Raw genomic sequence first — 21,714 nt, 5'->3', positions numbered from 1 at the left:
GTGGGGCGATGGCAGGTTCGGGGGTGCTGACACATCATATCTCGCCCCATTGATCCTGATCCACGAGCCGGCACAAACAATACAGCCCCCGCCACGATGAGCCTTTATGGGCCGTGTCCTGTAATCATAACATTAAATCACTCGGAATAGGGACGGGACGGGCCAGGCAATTAATCTCCCTTTCTCCCGTGCACTGCTAATTCTGCCGGAGCTGCCGAGAAGCTCACAGGCTGCCACCTTCAGCCTCCAGGACGGTGCACATTTTCACAGAAGCGACCTTTTTCTCCCTCGTACCGATACGAGGGCTGTAGATGGCGGAGCTCGTGCTGTAGATCCAGACCACAGTATGGAGGGCGGTAATGGGGGTTTCCGAAATGGCCAGTGCTGCCTAATTTATTTTAATGAGATGTTGTGTGGGGGGGGGAAAGCTGCCTTTGAAAGCAAATTGACGAAACCCAACAGCCGGAAGAGCTCCCCAGACACAAACAAACGCGGTAGATGTGCTGAATGGCTTCCTCTCACTTGTAAACATTATTATCCTCGCTCTATCTCGCCACTAGCAACTAGCAAGACCTAGAATCATTCTGCGCTGGCGTCGGAAGTCGAAAATGTCTAAATGTATTTTGTAAAGTAATGTGTTTTTTCCATCGTTATTTTTAGCTCGTGCTTCCGAAAGCCTCTGTCCCACTCGCTTGCAGCAGACAGGACTCGGCCTCTGCTGCCTTCCGAAAGTGCTTCTCTTGCACGAAAGTGAGGAATCTGTGAGGATGAGAGCCGTTGGGGGGGGGGATCAGCGGTTTGTGAGCGGCGGCGCTCGATACCTCTGACACCAGCAGGCGGCCCGGGAGATGGACTGGAGCTCGAGAGAGGGAGGCAGGACGCCCGTCAGATGGGGGGAGAACCCGAGAGAGCAGTTAGCTGTGCGCTCACGATGCGGAGAGTGTCGCAAATCGGGGCTGGGGGCCCAAGCATTGCTTAACGGCTAGAAAACCACGTAAAACATTCGCATTCCTTTCCCTCATCTCCTTTTTACCTCCTCAAGCGGACTCGGTGAGCTTGCACCTGAGCGCCATCAGTCCGTGTGACCCTTCCAAGAGTGTTTTTTCCCCCCTCTCTCCTTTCAGCAAATGAGGTTCGGACGCGATGCTCTCGGTGGATTGACTGATGCTCGATATATATCTTGAAGCTCAGCTCTCTCTTCCCCAGAGGAGCTTTGCTTTATGGATCCCGGCATAATGAATCGCAGCCCTTCTCCTTCTCTCGCGTCCCCCGAAAGCATTTCTCATTTGTGTCGTCTGATTGATGGCGAAGGAGGTCGATCGCGGGCGGAGGGAGGGATTGCCGTGGCCGGTTTGAATACAATAAAAAAGGATCTCGGTATTCAGTGTTTCCATAAACCAGAAATCTGAAATTTGTGTAGTGGTCCCTACTGTGCATTTAACAACTTAACATGCAGGCGGCTGCAGACTACTGATCCAGGTACAGCTTGGTGCTGGTCTCTGGTTCCAGTAATGGATGTAAAAATGCACTTAGGCCTCAGTTTAATAAGGCCCATATTTATGCCTCCGGGAGTAACGACTGCAGTGGATAAACTCTTGAACCTTTCAAATTCACGGTGACCTTTGAACCCATAGAATGCATTCTGCTTTGGGTTTGTCCCTATAATAGAGTTAAAGTTTGTCCACTCTCTGCCTGCCCAGCCCTTTCCAGGGTGATTGACTAGCAGCTTGTTTTGCTGTTGTCTGGTGGCTAAAAGATGGAGGGAGGCAAGGTTTTGTGTCACGCTTGTTCCAGAATACTGCATCTCTGTCCAAATCAGGCACCTTCTTCAACTTTTATTTATTTTATTTATTTTATTTATTTTTGGCCAGCAGCCAACTGCAACTCACAACTGCAACTCACAACTGGCAGCCCACTGAAGCTCAGCAGGTGTGAGCCTGGTCAGTACCTGGATAGGAGACCTCCTGGGAAAAACTAAGGTTGCTGCTGGAAGAGGTGTTAGTGGGGCCAGCAGGGGGGCGCTCACCCTGCGGCCCATGTGGGTCCTAATGCCCCAGTATAGTGACGGGGACACTATACTGTAAACAGGCACCGTCCTTCGGATGAGACGTAAAACCAAGGTCCTGACTCTCTGTGGTCATTAAAAATCCTAGGGCGCTTCTCGAAAAGAGTAGGGGTGTAACCCTGGCGTCCTGGTCAAATTTCCCATTGGCCCTTACCAATCATGGCCTCCTAATAATCCCCATCTATCCCCACTGATAGCTGGTGTGTGGGGAGCGTTCTGGCGCACTATGGCTGCTGTCACATCATCCAGGTGGGGCTGCACACTGGTGGTGGTGGAGGGGAGTCCCCATTACCTGTAAAGCGCTTTGAGTGGAGTGTCCAGAAAAGTGCTATATAAGTGTAAGCAATTATTATTATTATTATTATTATTATTATTATTATTATTACATACAGTAAAAGTATACATGTGTACAAAAACCCTCTTTCCATTGACTTGTATTATCTCTTTAGGTTATTGTAGATAGTTTTGCAATTTCTGCTTAAATCTGACTTTTCAGCAAAGACCAGGAAAGCCATTGTACTGTGGGAGTTCTGTCAGGTGTCAATGGTTTTATACAGTCTGAGAAGAAGAAAAATTCAAAAAAATTACGCAGTTCCATAAAGGGATTTTAAATCTTTCTGATATATTAGAAAAGTATTTCAAAGATGATGAAATACAGCTAAAGCAAACGAAGAATAATGGATCTTCTGAGGAAACTATATATTTTTCTGCTTTGCTTTCACCTAGACTTCTTTGGTTTTATATGTTCTGCCTGTAAAACAGAAGAATAGAGTTTGAAGATGTGCAACTCATCCTTATGGGCCAGAATGTAATTTTATTTTCACTCAGTCTGACTCTTCTTCATTGAATTGACTGTTTGCGAAGATGGACTCACATGAAACTCGCATCTTCAAGGCTTCAATACCAGAGCTCTGGTTGGCTTACATCAGAAATGCCCAGCCCTTTCCTGCAAGATCTGAAGTGTTTTGAATCCTATCCCAAGCAGTTTGCTGGTGCTGCTTCAATGTGACTTACAACAGCACATGCCCTGTCCCTCCAGGTCTGTATCTGGACTGCTGTGGCTTACTGCTTCTCTCTGGAGCTGACAGGACCCTCTCTGTGGGAGACTGAAACATGTCTCAATGGGGGAACTCACATTTACCCGTTGACTGATTGAATAGTTCATTAATTAATAGGTCGACAGGGTCCATTGCTGGCAGAGAGGCAGGAGAGAGCAAGCACCAGTGTGCCAGAGGGGAAATTAAGTCATTAATTTGGTACCAAAGTCACAGCGCTGCTGTGTCTCCACTGTGAAGCGGCTTTGTCGAAGCAATTAAGCATCTGATATTTTCCGAACATCTTTTCCTCTTTCAAAAATGCAGCGCTCTTGGGGTTTCTATATTATCAGAGAAGGCATTTAGTCTGCTGGCCTAACTGGAGTCAGATGTGGTTGTTACGCCTGGGCGGGTGGCTCATAGCTCTCGGTTGCCCCGGGAAACCCTGTCGTTCCTATGAGGAATGGCGGGTCTCTTGCGGAGCTGAGGATTTGGACCAGGCACCTCTCGGTCTGGCCCTCCCCCTGGCAGGTACCCAATTCCTTAATTAACATTCCCCTTTGTATTCCCAGGGTGCCACTCTCAAAAGGCTTCCAGCGCGAGCCCTGTTCAAGGATCTGCTTGCTGTGTGTCCTTCTGACCACAGACCACGACCCTGACTTTCGGCCTTCAAGGGCCTGCATCCCCTCCAAGTCCCGCTGAAGACCTTGCTCCGAATCCTCGGGGCGGGGGGGCGATTCCAGATACTGGGAGCTTCACCTGTCTGAGAAACTTGTCCCGCTTCCCCTTCAAGAGATTGCGTCTCAGAAAGTTGAAAGACGTTTTTATTTCATGCAAAAGGGAGTGAAACTCGGAGATGCTTGGTGTATTTTTCTCAAAGTAATTGAAGTGGAACAGTCCTTAAATATCTTCTGTTCTCTATCCCGCTTCCCTGTGCTTATCAGATTGGCCGTGTTCCAAAATCACGTACATCTTCCTACTTCCCTGTTTTCTCAAGATAACTTCTTTTAATACAATTGGTTACTTAGGGTCGTGGCACGCATTCCTACAGTATATAACAGTATAGAATTGCATAGTAGCCCCTTTGTCCAGCATTCTTCCAACCCAGTTCAAACCATTTCTAGACGGCCACCTTATAAAATATTGCAGCTTCAGCAGAAAAAGTGTGTTCGAAGTTCACAGAGACCCCCTCAACGCGCTGGCCGCAGAAGATTATTCAGTTTTCTTTCTCGGGTCTCAGCTTTCGCCCCACACCACTGCGCCTTCGGCTACCTCCAGCGAGCTGCGGATGAGCCCCTTCCCTTTGAATTCTGAATTCCTCTGAAGACCGGCAAGCCCACGCGCTTTGGTTCCGGCTGAAAACCCTCCTCAGCTCCCTGCAGCACACAGCCGCGTCACAGCCCCGATCTCTGCGTTCGGCCTGTACTCCTCCGCCGCTATCCGCAACACCTTGCTGCGTCATAACAGTGGTCAACTACACTTACATCCTCCGAATACCCTGTTTATCAGCTTTCACATTCCAAGGTTATCCACAGAACCTGTGCCATCTTCCCAAAGCCCTGCCATACTCTGAGGTCATGCCCTATCGGTCACATTAGTTAATAGATTATGGTCCCCTGTATCTGACTAGTAATATGTTTATTCCATGCTGAAAAAAAGAAGAAAGAGAACACAACGTTTCGGCCATGGAGCCTTCTTCTTCACCTGAAGAAGGCTCCACGGCCGAAACGTTGTGTTCTCTTTCTTCTTTTTTTTCCAGCATGGAATAAACCTATTACTTGTTCCTTTGCAGCCTACGCATGCTGACGCAGCTACCCACCTGAACTTTAAGAACTAGCCTACCCATGAAGCCCACTTCTACCAAATCATGTTTTGCCCCTGTCCTGTTCTGTACAGCAGTGTCAAGTTCTTCAGGCAGGTTTGACAGCTCCAAATGGGCTCTGGGATTCTTTCTAACACCTGACCACAGCAAGCAGGGCTGGGAACATTCAGAGGTATTGTCAGACTAGACAATGGCTAGTCTGCAGCTCAGTTTAATGAATGCCACATTTCAAGGCTTCAAGCTTCCTGTCCTTTCCCCAGCCTCTCACTGGCAAAATATATCTGTCATTTCCCACAGGTTGATCTTTGCTTTCCCTGTAAGTAAATAGACATATATTTGCCTAAATGTCAACCAATTTTTTTTGCAAGCTCCAAGGACTTCTCTCTCTACACCTGTGTTGTGATCTTGCCATCTATTGTCTAACGTTCGCTGTGCAGCATTTCTCTTGATTCGTGTATAGTAAACAATCGGCAATCTGTCATCCTCTTTTGTTATAAAAGTCAATAACTTATTTTATGGTTGGAAATACATCTCGGAATTCCCCAGTTTTGAACATAAGTCAGACTGAATGAAAATTATTATAAATAAAGCTACTGCTACATATAGTGTATGTATTATGTACATATAAAATTATAAAAGCAGAACTGCAGATTAGCAGATCCGCTGTTGTAGGACTAGATCATGACCAGCAGTGATATCACCCTGCAACTCACAACTGGCAGCCCACTGAAGCTCAGCAGGTGTGAGCCTGGTCAGTACCTGGATGGGAGACCTCCTGGGAAAAACTAAGGTTGCTGCTGGAAGCGGTGTAAGTGGGGCCAGCAGGGGGCGCTCACCCTGCGGTCTATGTGGGTCCTAATGCCCCAGTATAGTGAAGGGGACACTATACTTTAAACAGGCGCCGTCCTTCGGATGAGACGTAAAACCGAGGTCCTGACTCTCTGTGGTCATTAAAAATCCCAGGGCGTTCTCATAAAGAGTAGGGGTGTAACCCCGGTGTCCTGGTCAAAATTTCCCATTGGCCCTTACCACTCATGGCCTCCTAATAATCCCCATCTATGAATTGGCTTCATTACTCTCTGCTCTCCTCCCCACTAATAGCTGATGTGTGGTGAGTGTTCTAGCGCACTATGGCTGCTGTCACATCATCCAGGTGGGGCTGCAGATTGGTGGTGGTGGAGGGGAGTCCCCATTACCTGTAAAGCACTTTGAGTGGAGTGTCCAGAAAAGCGCTATATAAGTGTAAGCAATTATTATTATTATTATTAGATCGGTTCTGCTATGTGTAAATGAAGAGTTGACTTAACACACTACTGTTTTAGTCTTGATGTAGCAAGTTTCTCTTTGTTCCCACAATCCCCTAGAAATCCCCTGAGGACTTCATGGAATATAAAAATCCCATTGTAGGAAAGGCAACTGAAATACGCAGACAGTTCCAAGAAAGTGGATCCTGTCCTGCTAACAGTGACAGTACCTGATCCTGTCTGGAGAACAAATGACAGCGCTGTAACTGAAAAAAATAATTAGACCATTGCAAACACGGTGATGTTGTCAAAGTACGATCAGCAGTGTAAGAACCTCCCATACTTCTTGGGAAAAAAAAACAACTACAATCCTATCAATCCTAAAATGAGGATTTGTAGATAAAGGTTGAAAGTTGGCAGCCAAGGTCTGCCCGACAGAAGAGCAGGAACACAAAACATTTCTCCACGTTGCCTAATTTGTAAGACTGCTGGTCCAGTACAAATGGATACGTATGAGGCCTCTGCTTTGAACTCTCCAGCAACTGCAATAAAAGTTGAGGAGGCCGCGTGGAAATCCGAATCCTTCTCCGTTGAGTTCATTGATTTCCGGGTGCTGAATACTTCGATCCTCGTCGCAGTTCTGGTGGAGGCAGCAGAAATGTTAATGCAGTCACTGTGAATCTCACATCACACTGGATGTTAGTCAAAAGACAATGAATTAATAATCGTGCTCTTATCATATTTACCAGCTTAATTAATATTCATGAAGATGTGGCCAGTTATGTAACCGATAGCAGAGGTGGGTTTTGGCAGGATGGTGAGATCGTTTGAGCGCCCAGATGCTTCTCTCTTGATATCGCTCAAGACAGGGGAGAGGAAAGGTAAACATCATTAGGATTTCTCCGTCTGATAATTAACAAAATGAAAGGGGGCAAATTGAGATATTTCTCCATTCATATGGAAATGATAAAAGACCGGATAAGCCTTGTGCTAAATCATGTAGTTAGTTGTCATTACTCTGACAGATAGCTCTGCAGAGCTGTAACAGTAATGCCTAGCGCTGTAGTGAGTCTTCCTATGTCCCAGCAGCACTTACAAGAAAGGAGTTTTTAGCAAAGGTGCTGTTGAGGGTAAATGTCTAGAGAGGGAAAGCTTTTATCAGAATGTATGTAGAACGCCCACAGTATATCAGGCTATAATTTCCTTTAAAAAAATGGTTCAATGAAGAAGAGATAATCAGTACGCCTTTTTACCAGATTTGCTATTGGAATATTGGCTCTTGAAATTACAAGAAGTCATTATGAGATGTTGGCTTGATGTGAGTAAAAATCAAAGCCAAGCTTGTATTAGCCCCTTTTAAAAAAAAAAAATCAGGCATGTCCTAATTACAGTCTGAAGTGTAGATTTTTTATGTCAGGTAATCATAAAGAACTCTTCGAAAGAAGACATCCTTCAAAAGCTGAAATAGATCCTGTTAAACGCGTACTCTACTGTATAGTGGTAAAATGAGAGTGTCTAACAAAAATCTAGCAGTCGGAGCAATGAGACAGAGGTGAAATAAAGATATTTCTTTCGTAATGTGTTGAAGCGTGATAAGAACAAGGAAAGCAGGAAAGAAAGGAAAACTGTAGTTCAGATACAATGATGCCGAATAATACCTCAGCCCTGCGTTGTGTATAGAAAATGAAAAGAAGTGAAAAAAACTTCAGATCTGCTTTGAAATTGATTTCTCGATGACAGTTTAAAAATAATGTGTGTTTCTCTTTGTATAAAACGTAGCTGTAATACTGCTGGCTCTGTGCTATCCCTCTGGGCAAAACATTGTCAAAGAAACCTCTGAAAATCGTTGTTTAAGAGCTTTTATTTTGCTCTTTTTTTACTGGTGCATTGATTAGAAGATAGCTATGGATTGAACCTGTAAATTATTTTTCTAAAATCTCTCCTTATGTGCCATGCACAGCAATTTAGGCAAAGTCTGTTACCCCCAAAGTGTGCTTCCTTTTTTGTTTGTTAAGGTTTGGAGCCAGAGAAATTGCAGTGACTCACACTGTGTTTGAAATGGATGTTGTTTAGATAATCTCCTTGAAAACAACAAGTGTGTTGAAGCACTACCCTTATTGAAATGTACAAGAGCATACCACGGTGAAAGTAAAGGGTAACACCTAATAATCACAACAAAGCAGTAAAAGATACTGTCCACATTTAGCATGTGAAACAGAATATAAGCTAAAGATAAAGATATAAACTTCTATAAGGTGTATAACCATAAACCAGCAACACCACTCGGACTGGATTAAATGTTTTCAGTATTCTTTACACTTTTCAGCCTTTTAAGGTCTGTCAGACCTATGTTAGCCATCAGCTCTTTATCTTCACAGGACGTTCTGGTGCAACGAAAGACATAGGGACTTGGTAGGATCCCATTTTGCCCCACGATGTGCACGATTGCTTCTTCTCTTCTCGGAGGGAGGGATTGAAACGGCTCAAACAAAACCTAGCCCCAGCTGCCTCCCGAATGATTATAGATCGAAACTCGAACAAGGGACAGGACAGGTTGATGGTCCTGTCTGTGGAAGGGGCATCAGAAAGCACTCTGCACAGATTACCCTGCATGGCTGCCTGGATCACATGGAACAAATCCAGAGTGCTGGTGCTCAGTCTACTGAGCAGTCTTTTCAGGACAGGAAACAAGTTGAGGACTCCGGCACCTCAAGGTGAAAAAAAGTAATGTCATAATTGTGCTTTCAGCCAAGCCTTCTGATTGGGAAACAGCAGACTCGTCTGGCCCTGCTGTCTTCAGAATCTTCAGGCAGAGGCGTAATCAATAAACAGCAATAGGGAGATTGTAGCGCGAGAAAGAATTACTGTCCCATTCAGCGCCTCGCTGTGAGGAATACAAACTCTCTAGTCTCCAACACTCGCAGAGACCCGCAAGCAGAGGGAATGTCTTCATTAAGCCCTCCGCTGCATCGCCATACAGCTTTGGGTTTCTCCTGCAGTTTGTCAAAACATCTCTACTTAATATTACGCTGTACCGTTTTTTTAAGGTTTTCTGTGAGCTTGTGTACGAAACGGTTATTATCTGGAAGTTACCACAGATGAAGGCTTCAGCTTAATAAAATCATAATCATCACGCTCGTGATAATAGATGCACAGTGTGACTCGGTAGACAGCCAATGCAAACACTGCTTGCGTTGTAATTGAGCCCCTTTTCATGTCAGTGATTATTCCCTGTTCCGCGAATTGGACACAAACGCATACTTGTGACTGGTGGGCGGTAGATAATGCTAACTACTTTATGAATCATGATAACCTGTATTTTGAAGTAGAACCCAGCAGAGCATTCTTTTCCAATAATACAAAAAGCAGCATGCTGCAGACCTAAGAGCTGCAGCACGGTGCATGCAGTGTTATTTGAAGGCACAGTACAGTGCGGTGCCGTGCATATTCCACTGTGGTTGTTAATTAGGCTGTAAGCCGCCTAATTCTTCCCAGTTAAACAGACAAGAGGTTTAAAGGAAGCTGCTCTGTGCATAAAGTGAGAATAAGGCGGGCTTTGTTTTGGCCACTAATTATCGAGCTTTGTAAGAGCGTCCACGCTTAATTGCTTTAATGTTATTGAAAGGATTGCTAAGAATTCTCTCCGTCACTCCCTGACCCCTCCTGATTCCAGCTGAAAATGCAGCTCCCAGGCCCCCATCCAAAAGACCTCTGTCCAAATTGTTGGATTAGTGGTCTGCCTGCCCCATGAGCAAAGGCTTTTGAACGATGTTTTACAGAGAGAGGGATTCACCTCCAGAATCTGGCGCACTGCAATGGTGATCAGCAACCTGGACATTTTCCATAGGAGGCTCTCGTGTCACTGAGAGCTGAGAGGCAGCAGACTTCAAATAGATCCTCAAAGCTGGGGATTAAATGTCACCTCCACATCTCACCCTCAATCTGCAGTGCTCGCAACACGGGGATTTTTATTCTGCTTTTGTCTGCAGAAAAGGTATAGTCAAGCACAGTGAAATCAAGGGAAAACACGGTAAGACTTTGCAAAGCCATGTGAAAAACTGCCCGGATACCTTACAAATTCATCCTGATGCACTTTCATGGGAGATACTTTCGGCAAACGTTCGTTACACGTTGAAAAGTGACGAGTATTTGGAACAAGAGGTTTTTTTTTTCCCTCACAGTGAGGCGTTGAATGGGACAGCAATTCCTTCTCTCCCCATCATTCCAGTCTCCCCATTGCTGTTTATTGGCGCGTGTTTCAAAAGCTGGCAGCACATGACATGTGCTGTCCTGCTGCAATAAAAGCAGGGGTGCAGTGTTGTTGGAGCAGTTCATGCTGGTTTGTAGATCCCATTATAGAATCTCCATCATCCAAGGATTGATCGATGATGAGTGACTTATGGGGACTGAGTTTCCCTCTGGAGACAGTGTAATCAGGCAGCGTTTTCAGTTTTTTATGGGTTGGCAGGTGGGAAATTAAGGACTATCCTTATCATATTTCGATGCTCTAAATTAACAATACTTTTAATCACCTCATTTAGAATGGTGTGTGATCTGCTGATGGGCCTCCTTATGTAACAAACTCATTCTCTTGTTATCTAAAGGGGAGCCTGTGAGGTTATTTCTCCCCTGTATTTTCTGTCGTTACTGTAGTTAATGCTGATGCAGTGTGCGAAGTAATATCTCACCTGACCTGCTGGGTGTGGTGGGGCTGCTGGGACATCACGGCTGCTGCATGTCAATAGTGGATGAAGTGGGGTCCCCCCTATGGGTAAAGCTCTTTGAGATCCCTTGTGGTGAAAGGCGCTATATACATGTGATGGCTGTAGCGCCCGTCAGCCTTGTTCGGAGAGGAGACGCTCGGCGACAGGCTGCCGGGCTCCTGACATGGTGAAATCTGGAGGATCTGGGGCCGTGTGGCCGGAGGCCCTTGGGAAACCCCAGCACACATCCCCCCAGGAGGGGCTGCTCGTGGCACACCTGGCCGGTCTCAGTATGGGCACAGAGCTCCGAAGGATCCGTTCAGGAGCCTTTTGTTCAACTGCAGCGTCGGGCAACAAACACACCGCTCCTCTCTTTCCTTTTTTTCACTTTCACTAATAATAATAATAATAATAAATAGCCAAGGACGCTGTACATCATGAATAAAGAAAAGAGACCAAAGAAACTACAATAGAAGTACTGTAAATGAAGAAGAAAAAACCAAGAGCATACAGGTTTTTACAGCTGTAGGCAATCAGACCTAGACCTTCGTAAAGAGGTTTAAAGTTTTGATTTGAGGAGAGTTAAAGAAGTTGTCGCTCGTAGTCTGAGGAACGTCAGTCCAGCCTCAAAAGAACATGGAGGAGTTCAGACATGTGTGATGGAGCCGGGTTGTTTCGAGCCTTGAAAGTCAGTTATGTTAGATTAATGAGATGTGAAAAGAGCCAAGACTCAGTGCTCCGGCACACTTTTGTGGTGCCATGGTGCGGTTGTCGGGTTTTTGTGCGTTCTACCTGTAGCTCGGAGCACCCTGGCCTACAGGGCAGACGCCTGTCTCAAGCCCTGCTGTTCCCCGGCGTTTCAGATGGCCGTGCCGTCCAACAACCCTGTTTTCTCTCTGTTAGAAGGCAGCGCAACTCAGTTTGAGACCGTCGGGCACCCAGCATGTGATTCACTCCAAAATAAACTTTTGAATCCGCCCCCCCCCTCTCTCTGTGGGGCATGGCACCTCCCAGGAACCCCCATTCCTGGGTCGGCATTGCCATGGAAACGGGAGCGCAGTCATCCCGCAGTGAAATGCCAGTGGGCTGGCAGACACCGAGCTCAGGTGCTCAGTGCTGTTGGCACTGCGCATTTCTGGAGGAAGATTAAAGATAATGACTTAAACCAAGCTCCGGCTTTCCGTTTTTTTTTTTAACTACATTCATTATTTAAAAAGAAAAAAAGCACGTTCTCCCTGCGTGTTTTTTAACAATCCAGAACTCATTAGAAATCAGTCTTCATTTCTGGTGTACCCCGCTGGCTTAAATAACAGTGTTTTTCCACCTACTCACTCCAAATGTACTTTTCCGTTTTTTTTGTTTGCGCAAGGGTAAGGCGGAGACGTTGGTTTCTGAGGTAAAAAGAGTTTGAAAAACGGTTTCTTGCGTGTGAGCCCATTATATCAGAGAACAGAAGGACATAAATTTCTCCCTCCCAGAACAGATGGTCTCGGGGATTTTTACTTTATATGCAGCCTACTTTCATTCGTTTTCAAAATGCAACTGTAATTTTCCCTGCTTTTCTTATTTGGCATATTTATTCTCAGAAGCTCAGGCCTAGACGTGAGACGCGAGCAGCTGGGCACCCATGTGGTGAGCCGGGTGTCCCACTCCCACTCCCACTCCCCACACAAGCTCATATTCCAGATCAGGGATGGGCTGCCCCTGTACTCCAGGGTTAATTTCCTGCAGCTACTAAGTATTTTTCAATTAACACCCGATTAAGACCATTAAGACCCCCCTCCCTCACAAATGAGTGATTCGACAATCTTATCCAAACAATTAGCTAAATTTAAGCAATTATCATTTCCTTTGAAGACTGGGGTTGGTCATCTGGTGTTCATTTTTTTAAAAAACTTTCCTTAAAGTGAAACAGTTTTCTGAAAACCAGGCTCTCTAAAAGACAGTTTTAAAAGAGCAAAGCCAACCCTTTCGCTGTCTTTAATACGTGTGTAGATACGGCCAGAGTGTTTCAAAAAAGCAGGGGTGATTTGAATCAGACATTTAAGATCGCGCCTTATCCTCCAGTTACCAGCTGAAGAGGTATCACATGTCAGTTCACCTCAGGTATTTCTAGAATGAGTATTTAAACAGCTTCAATAAATGGGCCCGATGGAGTGAAACGCACTCAGAAATTAGTGTTTGTTTAATGGTATTTGCTCTGGCGGTTTCAAAGGCATGCAGTACCGTCATTAATAAAAGACCAGTACAGCCTACGAACCTTCTCATGCAAGAAGTGCGATCATATTGCCCGTCTATATGGACCATAGCGTTGATAGATATGACAGTGTCTAAATGAAGGGTGTGAACAGTGTGAGATGTCATTCCTGCTCATTCCTGACCCTCTCCCTGCCTCTCCTTCACTGTTCTTGATGTGAACAGTGACTGAAGAGGGAAAAGTTGCAGACCTTCCTGCCGCATTTGCCTACTGTTTTAACTCCAAGTCACTTAAAAGACACTTATTTAGAAGACAATCGTAGCTTGGGTAGCGCATCCTGTACAGCTTCAGCTCTTAGGTAAATAGTTCCCTTGCTCCACTCTACTGACTCCTCACCCTGTGCAGAATAACTGAGAGGGATTAAAAAGGCTTCTTTGCTTGTTTTTGTAACTGATGTATATTTTATGAGGCCCTGCATGCCCTTCAGCCTCTGAGTAAACAGAATTACTGCAAATGTAACATGATCAGCGAGTACATGGGGGGCCTCTTAAATATTGAATTGCCTCGTAAGGTAGTTACGAACATCTCTGGGTTTTGGATGCTGAGGTTGCATGCTGCCTGTGTATTCAGGGAGACACAAAAAGTCACTGCCCATGACACTGCAGGTCACTGTACACGCAGGACTCTCTTTGAATTTGGAACTTGATCGATGCCAGTGACATTGCACTTTGCAGAAATATGAAACTGAGCATATTCACTCACGAACGGCCTGCCTGTCTTGATTTTGGCACTTCCTTGAGGAAGCCTGTGGCGTCTTGTGCCCGGTGAGCTGTGTGGGTTGTAGAGAGCACCTTGCTTCTGGTTTGGAGAGCGTCGATTCGCCAGCAGCACCCCTCCCTGCAGATGAACGATGAAAACTATAAATCCTAGAAATTTCACGAGAAAAGCTGATTTGCATCTTGCGCTCTGTGCCTCTGAAGCTCCAGAGCCACAGGAATGAAACCCGCCAACAGGAGTTAATATTCATCCTCAACTCTTTCAGCCAAAGCAGGACCAGAAGGATGCTGGTGTTCCCTCTAGGCTGTTTCCTGGCAGTCCAGGGGCTGTATGATTATTTCCGGCCTTAATACACTTAATACACTTAAAACTCACTTGGCAATGTTTATCTGCAATGTGATGGGACTTTTCATCCAGTCTAGGTTCAGACCATACTTTCCTTTAAGAATTCCATGGAGTCAGCAATTCTGCAGCCACATGATTCTGCATCCAGACTTCCTCAAAGCTCTGTGCAGAGTTGTCTATCCTTTTCCGTGTCTTTGATGTGTCTATGCTAAATTTCCTCGTGTCCCCGGATCCTTGTGCTGTTGCTGCTCTAGAAGAAATCCCCTGAGCTGACTTGATCAATCCCTTTCAGGATATTGAATATCTGGATCCTCAAGTAATCATTTCTGCTTTTCTATTTGGGTTGTAATTTATTCCTTAGTTTGAGGTGTAATTGAGGTAAACCTAATCGGTCTATAATTTAATGATGGCCTAATGATAGCGATCTCAGTTATCAGCAACAACTCAAGATAGTGACTAATCAGTTTAATCCTATGCAGTACGGTACCTGCAAGGTAATAGTCATTTGTGCCTTCTCCTGTGTTTAAGGTAAAGATCAAGTCCTGACCAGAACCACAGTGGCTCAGCATACCAGGGCACCTCCTGGTTTCCGCAGCGATAATTGGGCTGGAGAGCTTGTGGCTCTCGCCCTGGATGGTACACCAGTCCCTCACAGTTATTGCTCCATAGCAATGTTGGTTCCCACTTATACAGCAAGGTTGGACTAGAGCACCTGGGGTACAGTACCTCACTCAAGGTACAACAGCAGTGTCTGTAGCAGGGACTCGAACCCACAACTTATCAGTTATGAGCACAAAAGCTTACCTACTATGGTACACCACACCCTCTATGTCTAAGGGGTGCTAGAATTTCCTCAGGAGTGCAGCTCCAGATCCAGGGCTTTTAATTTACTTTAAAAACTATTTTGCCCCACTATGCTGGATACATTTGTAACAGAGCCTAAGGAAAGGTCCAGTTCACAACAGAATACATTAGGCCCCAATATAATTTAGAATAACATTCAAATTATATTTTGTTATTATGGACTTAAAATGTATCTGGTGTTTTGAGGACTCAGTTTTGGCTGAAATCGAAAATTATTTTTTAACGAAAATAAGACTTGATAGCCATCTCACCGTTTTTAACGGACTAGAAAATAAATTCTACGAGGATGCAGAGAGTAACATGCCTCCTGAAATCTATTTAATTTAGGAGTAGAAAACCAGTAAATAAAACTAAAAACTAGGGTGGATACTACATGTGATTACTGTTCTGAAAATGCTGTGTTAATTACAACCCTGCTTAGCACTTCTTTCAGTAGAGGCATTCTGTTTCCTTTTACAACTTTAGAACGATTTAAGGTGAATTGTCTTATATTTTTTAAATGTCGAGCAATAAAATGATACTTTGAAAATCCCCCCCTGCCGCCGACCCAACACCTGGTGTAGTTAAAGCTGTACAGAAACAGCAAATAAAATCCGTTTTCCCAGAGACACATGAACTCCTCCATAAATCCACACGAAGGAGACACATCCCATTAAACACCGAGAAATGATTCACAGAAGTGTGATCCCTTTTCCCGGCTGGCCGTTAGGGTGTTATTATCTCAGGCTGTGCTCGCTGAGTAATGATTGACAAGCTGACAGTCCCAGTATCTCGCCATTATAAAACCCCTCCCTACGAAAACCAGCGCAAAACACCAACCGCTTCCCGCGATCCTTACTTCCACTGTGGAGTATTCAGTGGGGTATCGTTTGGAGAATGTAGACAGGGTATATATCGAAAGAATGCTTTGCTCCTCTCATGTCAATTAAAATGAGATTTCATTATCTGCTCATAAAAACGCGATCATTAATTTGGAGCCACGCAAGACATTGTGGAGAAATGAGAACGTATTTTATCGTGTAAGCAATATGATCTGATCCTGGTCTTTAGGAATAAAATTGCACTAGCTGTGCTTCACAATGGGCCAAGCTCCAGTAGAGTTAGTAAGCTTGAAACAATAAGGTTGTACTCCGTTTGCTGTGCAATGATGGCTCCTTGGACTTTACCAGGGTGCCTGCCAGCAGACTTGCACCACTGTCATACTGAGATTTAACCTGAGCCCGTTCTCCTGTGAGCACGCTGGGGAGCTCACTCCAGCAGGAAAGCACATCGAACTGTGTGTCCACAGGCCTTCATTGTACCTGTCCCACTCAGGCCTTAGGGTATTAATTGCACTTTCATTGAAACGTTCAAGTTTAAACTGATGTTAAACTACTCCCATCTGGGAGATGCCTCAGCGTCCCGAGATGGAATGGTAACAGCCTCAGCAAATCTTTCAGCCCCTCTGCGATCTCACTCCCAATCCGTGTAAAACAACTCCTCCTTCTTTGGTGGTGCTCTTTGTCTGTTTTTGTTGCATTTGTTTGACTCTACTTTAAAACCCATTTCCCCCAAGGGATACTAACGCTTGTCCTGAAGTGATTTCGCATAGCGTCTGGAGTGTCCCAGGTGTCCCCTCCAAAGCTGACACCCCTCTGGCCTTTTATCTAAAATCCGATTGGAGTCCACAGACAGCAGCAGCCTTGGGGTTTCAGATACACGTGGAGACTTTTTATGAGACTAGAGAGGGGATCTGCATCAGAATGCGATCTGGAAAACAACAGGTAGAGATGAATCCCATTCTGCCCTTGTAATCTACCTCTTCCATTTCCTCTTAATTACCCCCCCCCTTTTACCCCCACCCCCCTGGCACATTCCCACTTCTTCTCTCTTTCTCCTCTACCTCTCTCCCCAGCTCTCCTTCTGCGCACATGAAGCACAGCCGAATCCTTGTGTGCTTCTACTTTCCAGTGCCGAATGAACCTCTACTTGAGCCCTCCCCCCCCAACATACAGACAGCAGACCTGGGGAATAATGAGATCTGGACACAACATACAAGCAGAAACCGAGATGACTGCACTATAAAAAGCCACTTGTTCACAATGTTGAAGTTACATAATCAGCAATGACTGTGAGATCTCAAGGGCTACTAGGCAGTAATTGGATTAATTAATAGTTGCTAGGTCACATCAAGGCTTGGTTATGCAAGGCAAAAAATGTTGATTTTGTCTACATAACACAATAAATGTATTTGCCCTCTGGCTAACTGCTGGATTTGTTTTCCAATGTAGTGTGTTCTGACACGCAGGCAGATGATCACCCTCGCTAAGTGCTGTCTCATGATATTTGCACAGGGGCCCATTAGTGTAACCTTCTCTCTGACCCGAGGCTCAAGGTGGGAGTCAGCCACTGCAGCAGTGCTTTCCCAGCAAAGGCCCACACAGAAACACACCGCGCAGGCCCGCACGAGCTGTCGGCCAGGTTTCCAAAAAACAGCACCAGGACTCGCTCACTTCTGTAGATGTAGCCAATGGGGTTCATCACTGCAGGCCAATTAAAAGACTTGTTTCAGATTCGACAACGCAACACGATCCCGTGAAAGGAAACTAAGGGAGGGGAACATTTAAAACTGAGGACAGGAGGCGCTTTTGGTGGGAATCTGGACAAGTTACCCTGCCATGTTATTGAAGCCAATACCTTGGTTTCTTTCAGGAAACAGCTGGAAGAGGTCATCAGTTCAATTGATTAAAAGTAATCAGATGAGCTCATCAGCTGACCTCGTTGTAAAAAAAATAAAACATTCCTAACATTTGAATGGCACTGAACCTTCTTAGTGAGCCAAGCTGCCTTTACTAAAACTTATTTTGGAAACCTAATTAGAATGAATGTCAGCTTTTTATCTCTCCACTTGGCAGGAATAATATAGAGTGACTGAGGTGTAATTTTAAACCCCTGGACATTATTCTGCCTGCCCAGATAGGAGGACAATGAATGATCACTTACTTAGGTCACAGGAACAGTTTGAGAGGATGTCTAGGATTGCTCAGTCCTTTAGTAAGCTTTATAGCGCTTATCAGGGAGGGGTGCTGGGATGATAAAGATGGCCGTGAGGGTAGCTGTGTTGAAGGATTTGGATGAGATCTCCACGCAGATGGATTTCGACACGGCACTGGAAGGAGTAGAAAGCAAACAGGGCAACACTCTCTCCGAAAAACATCCCTGACACGTTTCGCTTAAAGAACATTTACTATTCCGGACATTTGTGCAGAAAAGTACATTGCAGTCAGCTTCACTAGCCAAACGTCTGAAACCAAAGGGTCTTGGATAAGTTCAGATTCAGCAGCAGGAGCCAAAATTGGCCATAGAGGCCAATTTTCAGAAAGGTGCCTACTGCAGGGCTTTTCGTCTTAACAGAGTGAGTGGCTGTCAGGATAAATGAAGTGTTATGAGAGCTGTGCTGTCGTAAACCAGAGACCTTTTGCCACAAATGCGGTTTATTATTACCCTAATGAGAATCCTGTGCCTAAAATTGATTGTGTGTACAGAGAGAGTGATAATTTGTGCGGCAGTAAGGAAAGGCAGTGCCAGCCACAGAGAGACAGCAGACCAGTCACAAGCCCATACAGAGGGGTCTAAATTATAGTTTAAGAATAACAGCTTATTCTTACACTAACACTATGTTTTCACGTGAAGAAAAACAAAAGAGGTGTGAGATTTTTAATTGGAACTGTTACCAGAGGTAGTGGCTCTGACCCCTGTGAGGCACTGTGTTTCTTGCCTCTCGGAACGGTGTTCAGCACCGACGTGGTGAGACGCAGGGCGAGCTTACAAGCTTGACAAGGTGGCGCCCAGGAATGCTAACACAGCTCAGATTTGCTGAACAAATCCAGTTTTAAAAGGAAACTGAGGAGAGAGGGGATACAGCAAAACCTCTAAACACATGGGTTAATCAGGACCTCTGTTTGCATGCTGACTGTTTTTATTAGAGACGGGCAGGCAGTCCCAAACTGGCGTGTGTTGTTCTGGCAGTGCTGGCAGAACAGAGAGCAGCTTCACGTCTGTGAGGGGAGAGAGGGTGCGAGTAACTAGCTTTGTTGATCGGGCTTCTGGTTCTGGTCCTCGTCTGTCTGTGAAATCCGATCTCTCTGGGTCTCTTATTCTCGTTCTGTGGTTAGGTTGCCTGTCTGTCCATTCGTCGGTCAATCTAGAACAATAACTACTTTCGTGGTCAAGTTCACAGTACGCCATGCTGATGACCATGTACCCGTTACTTTGATTTTAATACGCGCAAAGCAGAATTAGACTTCTCTTTGCTCTTAAAACGCTGTAGCGTTAGCGATATTTTCATTTATGCTGGTAATTCTCTAATGCTCTGAAAGGTGCTCCTTACAGTAGCTCTCTACCCTTCAGCCTGTCTCCTGCAACTGTCTCCTGTCTCTTTCATACTGACCCCCCTCTTCTGCTCTCTCTTTCTCGGCAGGCTCCCTGACAGTGTCCATCACAGATATGAGAGCACCGGTGGTGGGGGGGTCCGGGGGAGTCTATGCTCTCTGCTCGGCTCACCTAGCCAACGTCGTCATGGTAACCGGCTTTGCTATTATCTTGACTTGGCCTCCAGCGAAGGCCTCAAAAGACAGTGTCGGCTCCTTCGAGGGCTTTTCTCCCAGACTGGGTGGCTTTATCCCTGAGCCACAGATAATACACGTTCTAGATTAGAACTCAGATGGAAAACGCACTTGTGCCTGAGAATTTTAGTTTTTCTCTTTTGCTGTGTTTTGAAGATGACACCAAATAAGTCAACACTAGCATATTCCCCAACGTCTGTGTCCTGCGCAGACTGAAACTCTTTATGTTGCTTGCATGCGGCACTACAGCTGGAAAAACCCGTCCCTCCGAGCCTGGAGAATTACAGTCTGGGAAAGTCAAATGTAATTTATCAGTTCCTTTCAGGAAATATTGTGCTGTCATCTTCAATTCGTGATGGAATGTCCCATTCCGCACAGACTGCGCTCAGCATTTAGGATGGTGAAGAAATCATTTCACTGAGTGGGAATGTATAATATCACAACACATTACTGTAGCACACATCAGCAGTGGCTTATGCGGTTGTGTGAGGTCTTTGGCCTGATTATTTTCATTTTTGTTGAAATGGCTTTGATTGGAGTTGACTCTGATACACATTAAAAGCAATAAGAAGACAGTTACATGGCTGAAAAAGAGCTGCATTCGGACTCACGTGTACAATCTGCACAATACATAAAAGTTTATTTTTAAACCAAATTAAAGTTACTAAATATCAAGTGTTTTTTACCATAACTGTCGTACAAGAACTGTTAGAAAACTAAAGTGCATATAAGCTTTTGTGCATAAACAGTATGTACAGTATAAATGTATATTTGTGTTTTCCACACAAATTATTTTTCATGTGGGGTTTGTCAATAAACTACTCAAAGATTTTGACTAAAGGCATATTTGGGGTCAGTGTAAGACAAATAATCAAGCCTTGTGCAAAGGAGTGGGCAGTTTCCTGTCTTTGAGGGTAGGATCCTTCACATATGTTCCTCAGTTCTTAACTCCTTTAGGCTTGGAAAGCTGAAATAAATGATAATCAAATCTGGATGATTTAGCGAGTAATTAGTTGAACAGTATTATCTAAGGGCTCAGCTGCAGTGAGAACTGCGAAGCCTGAGGCCGACTGCAGTAACTCCTGCCTGGGCAAGGATGTTTTCAGGAGACGATCTCTCCTGTATGAAGATTCAAAAACAGAAAAGCACCTAAGAAAGGTCATTGTGCCCACTTGTTCCCTTGATCATTTCAGTTTGAAGCCAAAGTTCTTTCTTCCATTTTCTAATTTCCAATCCAAATTTGGAGCCACCAACTGTTAGTCAGACACAGCTCTCCAGCAGCAGCTCCTGGATGAGACGCACAGACAGGCTCTTCCAACGCGCGGATCTGCAGAGACATTCGCCATGTGGCTCAACAACGCCTAATAGGAGAGGCGGCGCTGATTGGAGGAGGAGCTGTGCTTCTCACACTGATGTCACTAAAAGCCTACAAGCTCCCCGAAAGCTGCAGGATCTGGTGTGGCGCCGGAAAGATGTGAGATCCCTGACCAGTTAATCCCAGCTTTCACCCTGGGCAGTGATCAGAAAAGTGGCATGACCCAGACTTGAAGCAGCAATGTCTGGCACATGAAGCTCAGTGCTTAACCTGTATACCCCCTGAGCCCGAGCCCCTTGACTCCCAAGTCCAAACTTGGCACTGGGACACTTCCGTGAGTATGTTTTTACATGACTGATATTAAGATAGATAGATAGATACTTTATTGATCCCGTGAGGGAAATTGCAGTGCAACAGCAGCTTAACACACACAACACAGCCACAGTGTAACGAATTATATAATAATAGTACAATACATACAATACAATACAAGAGTTACTCACAGTCCAGACACACAAGAGGAAACTAGAGCAGAACAGTACACAGAAAATCGTATCACACGTATGAATATAAATATAGATGTAACCATAGATATAAATATAAATATAAATGTATTGCACAGGTCCCTGGCATATATTGCACAAAAGTGGTTGTAAACGGGAAAAAGAAAAAGAAAAAGAAAGAGAACAGATGTAGCAGTAGATGTGTATATGCGTTTAGTCCAGAAACAGGTCACTGTCGCTG

General features: G+C 45.0%; 1 protein-coding gene across 2 annotated transcripts in view; it reads left to right on the top strand.

The window, feature by feature from the left end:
- rhbdl1 (rhomboid, veinlet-like 1 (Drosophila)) overlaps nucleotides 1–21,714 on the top strand; it is an 85,930-nt gene that overhangs the window by 51,674 nt on the left and 12,542 nt on the right. For both annotated transcript variants that reach the window (XR_015928368.1, XM_088612585.1), the window contains exon 6: nucleotides 19,511–19,611. Coding sequence is in view for 1 of the 2 variants with exons in the window: in XM_088612585.1 (XP_088468711.1) it covers nucleotides 19,511–19,611 (101 nt within the window). In the remaining variant the exon portion in view is untranslated. The remainder of the gene's footprint in view (nucleotides 1–19,510; nucleotides 19,612–21,714) is intronic.

This window comes from Lepisosteus platostomus, chromosome 19 (assembly GCF_059453375.1).
Source record: "Lepisosteus platostomus isolate fLepPlt1 chromosome 19, fLepPlt1.hap1, whole genome shotgun sequence".
NCBI lineage: Eukaryota > Metazoa > Chordata > Actinopteri > Semionotiformes > Lepisosteidae > Lepisosteus > Lepisosteus platostomus.
Note: the sequence above shows the minus strand (reverse complement) of the source record. Positions and strands in the feature narration are given on the sequence as shown.